The sequence below is a fragment of the Puma concolor genome, chromosome F2 (assembly GCF_028749965.1).
Source record: "Puma concolor isolate L17-30 chromosome F2, mPumCon1.1.hap2, whole genome shotgun sequence".
NCBI lineage: Eukaryota > Metazoa > Chordata > Mammalia > Carnivora > Felidae > Puma > Puma concolor.
This window is the reverse complement of record NC_141684.1, coordinates 19,407,695-19,425,185: the sequence shown is the minus strand read 5'-3', so window position 1 is coordinate 19,425,185 and position 17,491 is coordinate 19,407,695. Positions and strand designations below refer to the sequence as shown.

The window sequence follows — 17,491 nt, the reverse complement described above, 5'->3', positions numbered from 1 at the left end:
TTTTATAATTCCCCAACCATCAGCCCTTGGTACAATGTTGGCCCCTAACAGGAGACTGTGAAACATTTCTTAAACTGAACTGGACATTCTTGCCCCAAGGAAGAAGCCATCAATAGGCTACCTTCCTGCAGTGTTGCACCTGGGTGCCTCAGTCAGTTAAGTGTCCAGCTTTTGATTTGGACTGAGGTCATGATCTCAGGTTGTGAGATCTCAGGTTGTGGAGCTGCTCCTGCTTGGGATTCTCTCTCCCTCTCTGCTTCTTCTCCGCTCATTCTTTCTCTCTCTCCAAAAAAAAAAAAAAAAGGACTAGCTTTCTGGTGTGAGTTGAGGGGTTCCAGTCTCCCCGTTCCATCTCTCACTTCCCCCTCCCTACAAATTAAAGCAACAAACTCTTAGCCCAGTCCTTATATCTCAACAACTTTGATCTAAGACACTACGAGTCCCTGATAAATGCAGTATTACATGTGGAATCAAATATGTCTACTTACTTATCAGTTGTTCATACATCAATTTCAATTAATTTTTTCAATATTAACAATTGCTAACATTTATCAATCACTTATTATGTCTCAGTCATATGTTAAACACTTACATTTACTGTCTTAATAGTTCCTATCAATAGCTGAATGAAGCAGAAGATACTACTGCCCTTCACAGAGATGAGGCTTGGATTCGGAGAAATTGATATTTTGCCCAAGATCACATGGCAAGTAGAGGTCTCGGGGTCAACTCCTTGTCTGACTCCAAAGTCCCTGGACCCCCTCACTCTGCTTATCTCCCACCCAACTCTGAGGAGCTTCTGGATTAACAGGAAGGAGGGCAGGAAGGAGGCTGGCCATTAGTGTGAACACCAGGTATGGTTCACACAAACGGGAAGAATGGGTGTGAAGGCCAACTCCACTCTTCTCAGGCTGACAGAGTGTGGTTCCATGGGCATGCAGATCCTCTTATGCTGCCCTAGGGTATGCCTATGGCACAGGCTCACATTCCCTAAGAGTGAAGAAGCCTCCCACGCTTAGTGTGAAAACCACAAGCTGATTGTAGTTGAATGTTTGACAAATGCGACTGGCCAAACTTCCCCAGTGGAAAGCATTCCTAAAATTTCTGAGGCTGGCCTGAGGCAGCAATTCCTTTTAGCACTGAGAAAACAGGTTAGTTCCTTAGACACCAAGGATTACCCAACATGTTTGATACAAGTGCCAGTGCCTTTGGCTCCCAAGTGGCATCAGGGGAGCAAAGTGCAATTCATCAGTTCCTCTTCCCCAGAGACCCCACCCCTTCTGTCGGGCCCACAGGTGGGACAGCTGGGCTCAGAGCCTCATTACTTTTGCAAGCTCTGTGCTTCCCAATCTTTTGCCAACCACTGGAACTGGGTGTGCAGAATTTCTGGGTTAAATCTCCTCTAGAATTCCAGAAATACTGCCACCTTAATCCTCTCTCCCTGTAGGCCTGTCACACTTGCCAATTATGATGACAGTGACAAAAAAAGAAAAAACCAACATACATCCTCCATATGGGCAAGAGTACCTTTTTTTCTTCATGTTCAGCGACATCAAGTAAGCTTTGGCTAAGCAAAAAAAAAAAAAAAAAAAAGTTTTCCCAAGGACTCAGAAAAGCTGAGGGATGAGAACAGCTAATATTACAACGTGTTTGAAAAGTTCCTGAGTGCACCGCTATAAATTGCAACGCGGATGCACGTAGGCACCATCGACGTTTGTCAGCAGGAGAAGCAACGGCTTATAAACTTCCCTGCATGGTGGTCGAACCAAGAACGTGCTGTGGGCATTTCTGATGCCACTGCTATGAAACACAACCAAATTTTCATCTTCCAGAAAAATATAAATTAAATGTGCCCGGGACTCCAAAAAAAAAAAAGGGAGGAAGGAAGGAAGGAAGGAAGGAAGGAAGGAAGGAAGGAAGGAAGTTAGGAAGAAAGAAAGAAAGAAAGAAAGAAAGAAAGAAAGAAAGAAAGAAAGAAAGAAAGAAAGAAAGAAAGAAAGAAAGAAAGAAAAGAAAGAAGAAAGAAAAGAAGAAAGAAAGAAAGAAAGAAAGAAAGAAAGAAAGAAAGAAAGAAAGAAAAAGGGAAAGAAAGGAAGAAACGACAAAAAAGTAACAAAAAATAACCCTAAACAAATCAACAAATCAACTATGAACTGTCTGAGGAAGTAACTCGATTTTAAAAGAACCCTGTTTCCTACTGGCTCTGGCCCTGGCCAGTTCTTGTGCAAGAGAAAAGACTGTCTCTGACATTCTGAATAGTACTGCCTCGCAAGGCTAAGGCAAAGGGAGGGGCACAGGCCGTTGCCCAGTTGCCCAGTTGCCCAGTTGCTGTGGGCCAGTGTTCTGCTAAATGAGGCTGTCCTGTCAAGGCTCAAGATTGACTCCTGCCCCACCCTCACCCCCTCAATTCATATGTTGAAGACCTAACCCTCAATGCCACCTATATGTAGAGACAGGGCCAACGAGGAGGACATTGAGGTTAAATGAGGTCCTAAGGCTGTGGCCCTGCTCTGGCGGTTTGACACCAGATGGCTCCAGCATTCTCTCCCCCCCCCCCCCCCCCGCAGGCACTCAAAGAGGTCACGTGAGCACACAGCAAGATGGCAGCCACCCACAGACCAAGCAGAGGGCTCTCACCAGAAACCAACCACACTGACACTGTCTTTGACTTCCAGCCTCTGGAACTGTGAGAAGGTAATTATCTGTTATCCAGGCAGTGGTATTTTGTTGCGGCAGCCCCAGCTGACTGACACTGCCATACTTTCATTTTCATAATCACTCTGCAGCAGACATTAGGATCCTAGTGTTCAGGGGGAGGAAACAGGATCAGAGAGGTGACATGATTTGCTTAAGATCACACAGCCTGTAAACTGGGGTCTGACTGGGCAAACCCAGAGTATGAACCCGGGTGTCAAATCCAATACTGTGATCTTTCCTCTCCACCAGTAAATAAAGTTGTTGTTTTTAATTAATTAATTAATTAATTTATTTATTTATTTATTTTTGGCTCCACGTGAGAAACTTTATTAATGTAATTCAAAACTGCATAATCATCTCAGTGTGTATCCGAAAAAATAGAATTCAACACCCATTCATGATTTTGCTCTCATCCTTTACTCCTCTATATACCACCTTTTTCCATTCCCCTCCACAGAGGAAACCCCATACCCAAAATCTAAGGTAGGGATCTATCTAGAGAGTCTGGGCTCATGTTTTTTGCAAAAGAGAAGGAGGAGCTATGAGGATATATTCCCTACTATTTCCAACTCTGATTAAAATCTTCATCAGAGAGTCTTTGGAATCTCATACACGATGTTTTGAATAGAAGTAATGCCTTGCTGTCTTCAAGCATCCTGCCCACCCAATTTGCAGCAGACGACTTTGCCTCCTACTTTTAAGACCAAAACAGAACCCCCTAGTTGTCAACTCCCCCAAGTTCTTTCTTTCATTTTTTTTTTTGAGATTTATTTATTTATTTATTTTTATTTTTTTTTAATTTAACTTAATTTTTAAAAAATTTATATCCAAATTAGTTAGCATTTAGTGCAACAATGATTTCAGGAGTAGATTGTTGTTTTTATTTTTTAAGGAGATGGTTTTTCAGGCTTTTTGTTTGCTTTATTTTTATTTTTATGTTTTTGCTAACAGGATGGGTTTGAAAAGATTTCTTAGATGGTTCTATAATGATGACCTATGGATTTCCAGTGTGATGAAATTTTGTTTTTTTTTTAAGTTTATTTATTTATTTTGGAGAGAGAGGCAGAGAGAGAGAGAGAGAGAGAGAGAGAGAGAGAGAGAATGCTAAGCAGTCTCCATGCTCTCCGAGCAGAGCCCGTTGTGGGGCTCGATTCCACAAACCGTGAGACCGTGACCTGAGCCAAAATCAAGAGTTGGATGCCACCCAGGCGCCCTGAAGCTGCTTTTAAAATGTGGCAAATATACTTATTAAACTCCAAAATACAGAAAAGGTAAATAAGTAATAATAACCGAATTATTTAGCACTTACCATGTCTCCTTATCAGGTAGGTAGAGATACTATTCACATTACAGATGTGGGACAAGAGGCAATAAGAGATCACAAAACTTGCCCAAGTTTCCAAAGCTGGTAAGTAGCTGGAATTTGGAGGTGTGCCATAAATTTCCAGAATCTGTGCCCCAGACCTGCCCCAGGGGATTCCCCAGAGCATCCATGCAACGGAACACTATGTAGTCACTACATTGAAGCTAAGGTAGAGTGCAAAGTCTCAGTGGAAAATGCCTATGGGACCATGTTAAGTGAAAAAGCAGGGCACCACACAGCACATTTTGGGAGCTTCTGATGACTCTGTGAGCACTAGACCCAGGACAGCCCTCGAACTAATTCTTTGGTGGTCACCACAACATAAGGCAACATAAGACTTCTGACGAACCACCGGGAAGAAAGATGCACGTCCCTGCCGTGAAGTGTCCCTCTGATTGTGAACCCTGGGAGTATGAGAGGCACCAGAGCATGGTCTTCCAAATCGGAGGTTCTCCAACTGTAGCCTGCATCAGAAGCCCCCGGGGGGCTGGCTGGTTAACTCAAAGACGGGCTGCGGACCCTACCTCCAGTGTCTGATTCCATCGGTCTGGAGTGGGGTGGAGAGTCCGCGTGTCTAAGTTCCCAGGGGGTGCTCATGCTGCTGGTCTGAGGACCCCATTCTGAGAACCCCCAGTCTAAGCCACGGGTAGAAACTTTAGGTCTCTGATGGCATACAGAGCCCTGTCCTCACTCTGTCGTGTGATCTGAGTGGCTACCTACAGCGTGATTGAGTTGTCAGGAAAGCTAAGGAAAGATTTATGTGACATGCTTGGCACAAAGAGCCACTAAAACTCCAGGGAATAGGAACGTGCTTTTTTGGGGAGTGTGCAGAGAACAGGGGTTAAAAAGGTGCACGCAGAATCAGAATCCCAGGTGTATCTCTTACTGGCTGTATGACTGAGGGTGAGCTCCTTAACCTCTTAGTTCCTCCGTTTTACTTATCTGTGAAACAGGAATAAAGTCTAACCCTTCCAGGGTTGTGGGGGTTAAATGTGGTCATCCTGAGGACCACACCTGCCAGATGCTTGTTGAAAACACATACTCCTGACTCTGGAACCTAGAATCTCCAGGGCAGCGTCCTCAAGACTGGCCTCTGTTAAGAATCACCTCCAAACAGCCAGGTGATTCTCAAATTGGAAGTTTTGCCAGATAGGATAAAATCCATGTAAACACCAAAGCTCAGCCACCAGTTGATTACTGCCTGGGTCTATGTGCAAATAGTCCTACCTTGGTCTTCTTGATAATATCACTCAAGATGATTCGTTAGAAAAAAAAGACACAAAGATGATTCATTAGTAGACACCCTATAGTAAAACTTTAGACACCGTGGCTCTGTATTCATAAATAAAAATTAATTGAACTGCACATTTAAGATTTGTGTATATACTGCTTATAAATCACACCTTAATAAAAGGTTTTATTTATTTATTTTTTTTTTTAATTAATTTTTTTTTTCAACGTTTATTTATTTTTGGGACAGAGAGAGACAGAGCATGAACGGGCGAGGGGCAGAGAGAGAGGGAGACACAGAATCGGAAACAGGCTCCAGGCTCTGAGCCATCAGCCCAGAGCCCAACGCGGGGCTCGAACTCACGGACCGTGAGATCGTGACCTGATTGAAGTCGGACGCTTAACCGACTGCGCCACCCAGGCGCCCCCCTTAATAAAAGGTTTTAAAAAGACAGGAGTCTCCTTCAGAAAACTGCACTCAGAGATAAGTTATGCTACTAGACAGGCTACGTGCCCAAACGCTCATATATAAAGGACACACTCTGGGGGCACTGGGTGGTTCAGCTGGTTAAGCGTCCAGCTTCGGCTCAGGTCATGATCTACTGGTCTGTGAGTCCCACTCTGTGCTGACGGCTGGGAGCCTGGAGCCTGTTCCAGATTCTGTGTCTCCCTCTCTCCCTGACCCTCCCCCACTCACACTCTGCCTCTCTCGCTCAAAAACAAATAAACATTAAAAGAATTCAATAAAAAAGAAGGGACACGCTGTCATATGTGACTATGGAATAAACAAAGTAAATACGTCACTTTATGAGCTTAGCTATGTGGCTAGGGAAGCAGCTAACGGAAGCACTGGGGTAACTTCTGTAACGGAAGGATCCAGAGTTTCCCTTTGACTTCTACCTCTTCCGGCAGTGATTTCCCTGCCAGCCCAGCCTCCCATCTCCAAGAGCCAGCTCGGTCTGCAAGGATAGAATGGTTTCTGTCTTCAGCTGAGGTAAACCCTGCTCCATAGCCTGGAGCCACTCAAGGGCTGCGACCCCTCAGTGTGATCACGTGATTCCAGGGATGGGACGGGTGGTTTTCCTTGTGTTTTTTTGTTTGTTTGTTTGTTTGTTTGTTTTGTTTTTGTTTTTGTTTCTGTCTGCTTTCCAAAAGTCCTTCTCTAGGAACATCCACAGGGCTGCGGAGGGAAGACGATCCTATCCAAGGCACGCAAACCATGGCGGCCGCCCCACCAGCCAAAGGGTCCGTTAGAAACCTATTTTCTCAAAGTCTATCTCTGCTAGGCTTTGGAGAGACAGCAGCATTTAACAGATGCATTTAACAGATGAGAGGACTCTCAAAGAGGGAGGGGACATGATTAGCCCAGGCGAAGCACTCTTCCGGCAGGAGGAAAACTAAGACGGAAACTCTAGCTTGAGGGGATGAGCTAAGAATGAACAGCCAGGCCCGCCTTCACATCTTGAACATCCTCTGCCAAACAGACTACCAGCTGGAGACCAAGGGCATGATTATGAGCCTAATTTGATCATTGCTCCTAGGGCTAATACACACATGCGATAACACACTTTTCTTCAGCAGGTCAGTAGTGAGGCTGGCTAATTTGGGAAAGAGGAGGCAGTTAACTGGGAGGTCAACCATTGCCACTGCTCTCTTTTATGTTTACATGGTAGGCGCTGAGGTCACGATGCTGCGTCTTCTGTTCTAAATGAGCACAGTTTGCACTGAAAGGGTTTCCATTTTCGATTTCCGTAGCGGATGTAGGCCACGCATGCACGTTGCTCACAACCCAGACGTGGCTTATGAGCCTGTAATGGGTATTCCTGGGGCCCCACCCAAACCTACCCAGATGCCAGTCCCTGTGCCTGTGCACCCAGCCCCCTGAGCCGCTGGTGGCCTGAAGAGCCTGCAAGATGACCTCCCCTGGGGCAGCCTGTGCTTTTGACGCACTGCCGTTGGGCGTGTGCCAGTCCAGTCACTTGCCCGAACAGGGACAGATTCTGAGCTGGTCATTTATGCTCTAGGGCGGTGCTGTCCAATACAACTTTCTATAATGACGGAGATGTTAATTTGTGCTGTCCAAAATAGTAGCCACCAGCCACAACTGCTGAGGGCCTGAAATGTATTAGTGTGACTGAGGAACTGAATTTTTAAAATCCTGAATGCACACATGCATGAATAAAAAAGCGGCCTCCGGGGGCGCCTGGGTGCCTCAGTTGATTAAGTGTCTGACTTCGGCTCAGGTCATGATCTTGCAGTCCGTGAGTTCGAGTCCCTCATCGGGCTCTGTGCTGACAGCTCAGAGCCTGGAGTCTGCTTCAGATTCTGTGTCTCCCTCTCTCTCTGCCCCTCCCCCACTCATGCTCTTTCTCTCTCTCTCTCTCTCTCAAAAATAATAAATAAACATTTAAAAAAATCTTTAAAAAATAAACAATAAAAAAAAGCAGCCTCCATTAATCAGAATGCCTTCAAACTATGAGAAGAAAGCTATGAATTAGGGCAAGTTTTACTTCCAATTTGCCTGAGAGTTACCTAGAAATTTTACTTAAACTTTTGTTCCTGAAAATCATTATTTTTTTTAGTTTATTTATTTTGAGAGATGGGAGGGGAGGGGCAGAGAGAGAGGAAGAGAGAGAATCCCAAGCAGGCTCAGCACTGCCAGTGCAGAGCCCAATGTGGGGCTGGATCTCCCAAACTGTGAGATCATGGCCTGAGCTAAAATCAAGAGTCAAACACATTATTAACCCACTGAGCTACCCAGCCGTCCCTTTCCTGAAAATCATTCTAAGAGGATGAATCCAACTTCTCTTCTTAGAATCTGGAATACAGAGACTATCGTCTAATCTTTCTTTGGTTCTAGTTGTGAGAATGCCTCAGAATCTGAACATCAGTGCCCATGGGTGAGGTCTGAGGACGTAAACTGTGGAAAAGTGAATTTAAATGGATCCCAAGACACAGCCTGAAATCTCCATTGGAACAGGAACATTTTAGGATGTTTGGGTTCTGATTATTGAGGTTTTTTGTAAATATCAATAATACTTTAATAGCTATCCTACCAAAGATTTTGAGGCTTAGGATACTCAAAAATTAAATTACTATTTTATTTTATTTATTAATATCTAAGTGATCTAGGCTTGGTCCCTGGTCCACGAAGGCCTCCTCTATTCACCTCTGGGGCCGATGATCACCTTCTTCAGGCCATACATGCTGCTCTCCATAATCACCATAAGTGGAAGAAAAAGGGCTTTTAAGGAGTTTCAGCCCCATTCACCAATGCCATTTTAATCTTCTGTCCCCTCTTGTTCTGCCCCTGGGTCTCCTTCTCTTCCCTGCACCTGAGCCTGGGCTATAACCTGTTTGGCACCTCAGTCCCTTGAGAATGGAGAACCCATCTTGTATGTATCTCTTGCTCAGAACAGATGCTCCTAAAACCTCAGTCCACTATGCTCTTTGTCTGTTGGACCAAACTCTTTTCAGAATTTGTCCCACCTTGTTCAATAATTCATTCAGCAGACATTTTACGGCCCAATATTGCCCAGGCACTATACCAGGGAAGCCGTAAACATTAGGTTAGCATACTTACCTTCTAGATAAAGAAAGAGAGGTATAGGAGTGATGAAAACTGTGTCCATTATCACAAAGCACATACAGAAAGAGCTGGCAACAGGCACCAGGTCTGGGAGTTGTCAACTACTTGAAGGCAAGACTCAGGTTTGATGTGCTTTTGTGCTCAGGATACAGACTTTCAACAAAGGGATAAACACCTGATGCATTAAGATAATATGTCACATGGACAGGGGCACCTGGTGTCTTAGTCGGTTAAGTGTTCGTCTCTTACTTTCAGCTGAAGTCATGATCTCATGGTTGATGAGATCAAGCCCTGTGTTGGGCTCTGCACGGACAGCGTGGAGCCTGCCTGCAATTCTCTCTCTCCCTCTCTCTCTGCCCCTCCTGTGCGCAAAAATAAATAAATAAACTTTATTAAAAAAATTTTTTTCTGTGTGTTCCAGTACCACCGTATTTATGGACTTGGAAACTTGAATTTTACATAATTTTCACATGTCATGAAATATTTGTGTTCTTTTGCTTTTAAAAAACCATTTAAGGGGCGCCTGGGTGGCTCAGTCTGTTTAGCGTCCGACTTTGGCTCAGGTCATGATCTCGCGGTCAGTGAGTTCAAGCCCTGCATCACGCTCTGTGCTGACTGCTCAGAGCCTGGAGCCTGTTTCAGATTCTGTGTCTCCCTCTCTCTCTGACCCTCCCCCATTCATGCTCTGTCTCTCTCTGTCTCAAAAATAAATAAACGTTAAAAAAATTAAAAAAAAAATAAATAAAATAAATAAAAATAAATAAAAAAACCATTTAAAAATGTAAAAAACATTCTTAGGTGATGAACTATAAAAAAATAAATAAACTTTAAAAAAATTTCACATTGGGGCACCTGGGTGGCTCAGTCGGTTAAGCATCTGACTTCGTCAGGTCACGATCTAGCGGTTCATGGGTTCGAGCCCCGCATCGGGCTCTGCGCTGACAGCTCAGAGCCTGAAGCCTGCTTCAGATTCTGTGTCTCCCTTTGTCTTTGCCCCTCCCTTGCTCATGATCTGTCTTTGTCTCTCAAAAATAATAAAAAATAAATGTAAAAAAAAGGTCACATGAACAATAGCTGTGCACGGAAGGTCCTAAGAGACAGACACACGCCTAGCAGCCCCACATGCATAGGAAGCACCATACTACTGAGGAAGAACTTGCTATGGGGTCTGTCATGCCGAGAAAACTTTAAAAAGCACAACAGGACATCCCATGACAATCTCTGTGCCACCGAGCGAAGGATGATTCTCCCTAAACTTCAAGATTGTAAACACATGTGCACAGTTCACCTCAAAAAGAATGGGGTGGAGACCCCCCAGGAAGGTGACTAGGCTGGGACCTTCTCACAGATGTCATTGCTCCTTCAGGATGGATAAAGCAGTTTGTTCTTTGTCTCTGTGTTGCCCCAGGTTTGGCCATAAACGATAATCAATCTACTGGATAAAAACGTGCGGCTCTACTCTGCAGGAGCCCTCAGTTCCTGATGCAACAGGAAGCAGGAATACAACGTGTTGAAATCATTGTAATTGACTAGAAAAGCTTCAAGCTGCAAACACATCAGATTCAAAGACAAGGTCATGGCTACCTGGTGGCAAGAAGAGGGTACGTGTGAACTGGGCTGAACCAGGCTTCCTTCCTCCGTGGCATGCTGTCATAGATTAAAAGGTCCTTCTCGGTCAGTACGACCAGGGCCGGCTTCCACTGTTTCTCACTCTCCCCGGGCACCTGAAATGGAAAGCAGGGCATCGTCAAACAACAGGTGAAGGAAGAGTGACTAGAAAGGAGAAGCTGGCATCCCCCCAATCAGAAGACCCAACGGTAGGAGTCCTTAGTTCAGGTTGTGAAATCCAAATGAGAAGAAACCATTCACGGCCGCAGGACTCTTGATCCTCGAAACTGTGTTTCTCAAGGGCCCCGGTATGTGTCGTCAGTGCAGCCAAGAAGCAGCCCAACTGTCAGACATCTGTCTCTGTTTCTCACCTGCCAGTCAGCACTGAAATCATTATTTCATAGTGGCATGCAGATGCTTGGGGGAATAAGCACGCCCAGATGGCTCGCTGGTAGAGTACATTGTTTTTATTATAAGATGGTAAGGTTTGAAAGCTTTTGAAGAATATCCAAAGGCTCTGAAAATGTATTATGGAGGCAAATGTCTGTCTGGAGAGGTAGGAGACATCACAGCCTTTCGCTTTGACTGTTTCTGTGATTCGGGCACCATCTTAAAATTCTCTTAGTTCCACTCAGCACAGAAAGTTCCTTAACCCAGAGGGATGAAATGACCTGGCAGGGATACGAGAGGATTAAAACATCAGTTGGATGTTTGGACCAGGTGACCCTTAAGGTCCCTTCCAATCCCGAGAGTCAGTTAGCTCAGGTCTTATCCCACGAGCCACCCCTCTCTGCCCAAACTCTGATGTGCTGATGTGTGATATGATGATGTGTTGATCATTCCCAATTCTGCATGTGTTCTTTCATCTGTGAAAATTCCCCCCTTCCAATTTAAACGTTGGGTCTTGGGATACATCTTGATGCTCAGTTTGGAACAACTCAGTGTGCTAGCCTTGGTACTCAAAGCATGGATCATGTTCCAGTAGCATCAGCATCACATGAGAGCTCGCAAGAAATGCAGAGTTCCAGGCTCATCTTAGACCAACAGAATCAAAATCTGCATTTTAACAAGATCTTCGGGTGACACGTATGCTCATTAAGGATTAAGAACCAGTGCTCTAGATGAGGTTAAGGTTTTCTTTGACACTGGTAATTCAGTGAAGATTCAACCCTTTCATAATAAACCATAATCCAAAATCTATTCAAAATTAAATGAGGCAGTAAGATAAATAAATGATAAAACTAATTTCTTCCCTTTCTATTTTTATCGTTACCTTTTTGTAAGTGCCACAATGACATCTGTATTGAAGTGGCTTTAAGATTGAATGATCACAGTAGAGAAGGTGGGCAAGATTGTGGAAGGGGTGAGCTTTGTAGGTCATGTACTTTTATGGGCTGCTTGACTCTGAGTCCCTGCTCCATTATTTATTGCCCCTGTGACTTTGGGCAAGTTATTATTCCCTATGCGTCTATTTCCTTACTGATAAAATTGCACAGACAATGGTTAAGAGTGTTTTCTCTGGAGCTAGAGCGCCTGAACATAAATTACAGCTCCTCAATTCACCAGCTGTGGGATCTTGGGCAAGTCAGCAAATCTCTTTGTATCTGTTTCTGTATCTGTAAAATGGGGAAATAATAGGACCTATACCAGAGGATTATTGTGAAGATTGGGTTAAAATGTCTAAAATGCTGATCACAGTGCACCATAAGCATCATTTAGAGCCTGTTAAGTGGCATATACCTCATAATGCTACAGTGGAGACTAAATGAGACTGTGCACAGGGCACCTCGCTGGTTCAGTCAGTAGAGCATGCAAGTCTTAGTCCCAGAATTGTAAATTCAAACCCCAAATTGGGTGAGGAACCTACTTTAAAAGAATTTTTTTTAAGATAAATGAGACAGTGTACATAATGTGCTTAGCATAATATCTGGCAGATGGTAAGACCCTCCAGCGAAATTTAGGGTGGGAAAATTGTAGCAGACTCACTGAATTCTAAACTTGTCAAAAAGGTATTCATTGGAAAGACAACAGTATGACAAAGTACTGGTTTTCCTTGAAAAAAATTATAAGGCAAGCCAAGAATATCCTTGGTGTTAACAATTTCAATTCATTCTTTTCCCATCCATTCCAAAGTTGTCCCAGGAAGAATTCATTACAAAATGATCATGCACCCCTTACAGCAATTCCAAATAAAATCTCCCTTTCAAGAAGGAAGAAATCCTCAAAAAGCTATTTAGACTAGAATGTGAATGACTACCTGGCATATTTCTCCCATTATGCATTTCATACATATATAAAAAAAAATATCCAGGGTTAGCCTATTGCTTTTTCCAACAACAATAGCACCTTTAAGAGATCAAAATGAACTGATACAGAAAACAAGGTATTAGTAACCCGCAAGGTGACCACACTATAGTCTCAAAGCATAAAGTGTTTGGGAGTTTGGAGTAAATTTTTTCCAGCCTCTACATTAAACTTAGCAAATTACTTTTCCAGTTCATTAAATAGGACTGGAAAAGCTACAAATGATCCTCCCCAAAGTGCCTATCTTCCTTACCTAGTCAGATCTGATCCATTAACTTTGACTGGAACCATTTAAATGTGAATACAACTAAGCATCATTCTTCAAGAACAATATTAAGTTTGCAAAAATAAACCTTACCAGTGAATGCCAACAGTAAAATACAGAAATTTCTAATGGTGGAGTCACAAACTCACCCACATGTCAAATGGTATATATATGTATGAATAATTCTAAAGCCCTAAAACACAAAATGGTTTATTAAAGAGTGCTTCATGGATTTGTTAACTGTGCTGTAAGAATACTCAGAGTGGATGTTTTCCACTGTTCCTGTGCGCAGAGCTTTCATTTTAATGCTATCTGAATGCTTGAAGCTAGAAATCGGCCCATGAGGACAACAGGCTTCCAAGGAGAAAAATGTTATGTTGAATACAGGTTTCTAAAACCATACTTTATGCCACGTGAACTTCGCATTTGCAAAGCCTTTCAAGAACACTTTTCTTCAGGCTGGAGTATTTGTGCTGTTGTTCAGTGACAACTTCCATTATAAATCCAAATTTCCTGGCACCCAAATTTTCCCCAGCATTAATTCAACAGTTCTGGGACACGTCTACATTTTATTAAAACGTGGCTCCTGAAACAGATGTGACAACTTCCATCTCGATCCCGGCTTCCTGCCATGAGATGCGGCAGCAATCAGTGTCTCAAGAACTGATCATGTTTCTCATGAAGAAGGCAAAGGGGAAGAAACGGAAACAGACACACAATCCTGAAATTACTCTGAAGCACATCTGTGGTGAACTGAATCCTGTCCCCATGGTCACTTCTGTGGAGCATGAGAGAAAATGTTGACAAAATGGCAAGAAGAATTTGAGAGAGTGGAAAGAAGTCTCTGCTAACAACTGAGGGAAGTAGAAATAAATGTATGAAATGAACATGTTGTATATCTTAAACCCAGGCAATGTTACATGTCAATTCTATCTCAATCAAAAACACCTGAGGGAGGAACAGTCACTGAATCCTCTGTTGGAGACAGGTTTCCTACGTCATTGAGGTCAGGAGGAACTTTCAAACTTTTAAAATTCATTGGACACATCACATCATTCATTCATTGTGATCACATCACAAGTCACGGAACAAAATGGGGTTCTGGATGGGGTTCCAGCCTGGTTGAGATCTGAGACTTTATGTCTTTATCCTTCCATCACCCACACCTTTGAGTGAGGTTCCTAGCAACCACTGGGACACAGTTAGAAGACTGCTGACCGTGTTTCCTCTAAAATATCTAAAATCTGAAGATTATTTTCAAAGAGACAGTTTGACCAAAACCTTTCAGTGCCTTTTTTGCAGGTATTTCCAGAAGAAATAATACTGTTGCTTAGGCAAAGCTGTAATGATGAAATTAATGAATGCATATTGAGTGCTTAGAAAAGTGTCTTACATACAGTAAGCAAGCAAACCTTTAAAAATATTAGCTATTCTAATTCCAAGAAATACATGCACCCCATGTTTACTGCAGTATTATTTACAACATACAAGATATGGAAGCAGCCTAGGTGTCCACTGACAGATGAATGGATACAGAAGATGTAGTGTGTTTACACAATGGAATATTACTCAGCCATAGAAAGGGATGGGATCTTGTCATTGGTGACAACATGGATGGACCTAAAGAGCATAATATGATAAGTGAAATAAGTGATATGGAGAAAGACAAATAATATAAGAGTTCACTGATATGTGGAATCTAATACGACAAAACTCATCAAAGAATAGAAACATTCAAATACAGACTGGTGGTTGTCAGATAAGAGGGGGATGGAAGGATGGGTGAAATAGGTAGAGAGGAGTCAAAGGGAAAAACTTGCAGCTATAATATAAACAAGTCACAGGGATTCAAGTATAGCATAGGGAATATATCCAATAATATTGTAATAACTTTGTATGGTGACTGGCGGTAACTACACTCACCATGGTGATCATTTCGTAATTTATATAATTGTTGAATCACTATGTTCTACATCTAAAAGTAATATAATATTGTATGTCCACTATATGTTGATTAAAAGAAAATATCAGATATTCTGATCGCCACATCAAGTAAGAATAAACGAATATCAAACAAAAGACGTAAGTAAACTTGGGCAAGAATTCCTTGCCTTCACGGGTCTAATGTCCTCCCTGGTGGGAGAATCAGCTAAGACAAAGTTATTGCTAACAGCCCCTCCAACATGAAAATCAGATCATCTTTTTCAGTTCAAAATTCCTGGCTACTAGGCTGGGACCGCTTTAGTTACTAGGACCCTTGCTTTATGCATCTCCTTTGTTCCGCGGGCTCTGTTCACAGGGGCAACAAACAATGTATGGGTCTTTTTTTCTCTGCTTGTGCCAAGTCACTCTTCCTAACATGCTTATTTTCTAACTCCTACTTGAACACAGGGGTGGCAGGGACAGCTCAGAGGCTTTGGAGCCAAACGGCAATGTCTTCAAAATCTGGCTTTGCCACTTCTCAGCTGAGGGATTTGAACTGCTATAAGCATTTGTTCACTGATGTGTAACATGCCGATCGTGGCCTCCTGTGCATATTTTATGAGGATTAAATGAGAGAACATATATAAAGCACTTCCCATATGGCAGATACTGGAAATGTTAAACCAGCCCCATCACATACCTCACACAGCTACCCTGCTAGGGAGGAAGGTCTGGAGACAAGGTGAGTGACTAATAGGATAAATCAAGTTCACAGAGGAAGAAGGTCAAGCACAACTTTTGTTTTGGAGATCATGGCTATCTCGGCAACTTTTTACTTTAAGCCTTTTCACTTCAGATTGCTAGGAACTTAGAACAAAGGACCAGATACCAGGGTAATAATAATTAGCAGTTATCAACTTCCAAATGCTTCACAAACATTAGGTAATTAATCCCTGCACCAACTCTCAGAGAGGCAGATAAGGATCCCCGCAGTTCACCAAAAGGAGAGGAACAAGTTTCAATGCAGCCAGAGGAACACAGGGAACACGGTACAAAGTCACAACCTGCAGCCTTCTTCTGGCTGGCCCTGAACAACCCCAGGACCCAGCAATCGGGAACCTGGCGGGACACCCACACCTGGATGCAGAGCAGGATGGAAAGGAAGAGAAGGCAGAGAATGGGAAAGAGGACTAGAAGGCAAGTTCAGAAACAGAGCTCTGCAGGGGCCTTAGCTCCCCTGGACTCGCTGCTCTCCTCTCACGCAACTCCCAAATTGTCTGGCACCCGGATCACGTGGCGAATTCATGGGTGGCTTAAAGTGGGGGAGCAGACTGAATGATCCACCCTGTTTGGTGGATGTCAAGACAATGAGGAAGAGTGTTAGAGCACGCTGAAGGAAAATAAGGAAAGAGAAATATGGTTTGACTGCGGGACACGTAGGGAGGGTATCATTTTTATACGTCGACATTCCCAATAGCCGCAGTCCCCAATTTCAAATTTGCTCCCTCCTGCCAAATTCTGAAACTGGCTCTGGAATTCTATAAGCCATATATAATAAAGCCCCAGACTCAGGGTTCATGATTAGAAGTCTCACCAGAGTCAATGTACAAGTTAGCATGGTGGGACTTTGGTGCTTGGGTTACAGAGAAATCACCTCGGGGGTCGGCAGGACCATGCTCCCTATACAGGTTCTAGAGAAGAATCCTCCCCTGCCTTTTACAGGTTCTGGTAGCCACCAGTATTTCTAGAGGCTGTGTTAGTCCAATCTCTGCTTCCATTGTCACACAGACTTCTTTCTACACGTCTTTATGTGGCCTTGTCATCGGGACACCTGCCACCGAATTTAGAGCCCACCCAATTCCAGTATGAACTCAACTAATTACATCTGCAAAGACCATATTTCCAAATCAGGTCACCTTCTGAGGTCCCAAATGGACATGAATTGGGGTCAGGGGAGTGTGGGGTAAAGACAAGAAACTAATCATAAGAAAATGGCAAGAACCCACTATATTTTCAGTTAGTTTTCCAGGGTTTTTTTTTTTTTCTCTTTGAACATTTGCAAACATGGAGTGAATTTTTTTTGGAAAGTTATCTTATTTACTGAGCATGCAAAAGGTCAGATGCTAATGTACTCTAACAGAACCCTTTGATGACTCTATTAAAAGTAATGCCTCGGTCTCTAGGACTTCATAATGAAGTCAACCTTAGGGCAGATCACATGTATCCAAAGAGATAAGTACAGAGCTAAGGTTTTAAATCTCCTTTCATCATACAGCATCATGGAAAGATGAGGCAGAAAGCCCATGAAGGTCTAGTCCCCATCAAGGCACAGAGCATTTCAACCACATGAACCTGGCCTTTCAATTGTTTTGCTTCATTTGCTTACTGCTAATGAGACAGCTCTTCAAAATGACAACATTCTAAGTATGATACATTCCAGGAAGTGATTCCAAGATCTCTTCTTGCTCGATAAAGATTGCTGGATTCTACTTGGATTACTCTGTATCTCAAT

The 17,491-nt window shown here is 43.2% G+C and overlaps 1 protein-coding gene and 1 long non-coding RNA gene across 3 annotated transcripts in view; one reads left to right on the top strand and one right to left on the bottom strand.

Annotated features, from left to right (window-relative positions):
• Positions 1-17,491, bottom strand: part of SNTB1 (syntrophin beta 1) — a 238,824-nt gene that overhangs the window by 25,504 nt on the left and 195,829 nt on the right. For both annotated transcript variants that reach the window (XM_025923046.2, XM_086695811.1), the window contains exon 5: positions 10,464-10,603. In XM_025923046.2, coding sequence (XP_025778831.2) covers positions 10,464-10,603 — 140 coding nt within the window. The remainder of the gene's footprint in view (positions 1-10,463; positions 10,604-17,491) is intronic.
• LOC147571872 (uncharacterized) lies at positions 2,586-15,062 on the top strand. Its single transcript, XR_015246936.1, has 2 exons — positions 2,586-2,694; positions 10,288-15,062. It is a non-coding gene; the product is annotated as an uncharacterized LOC147571872 (long non-coding RNA).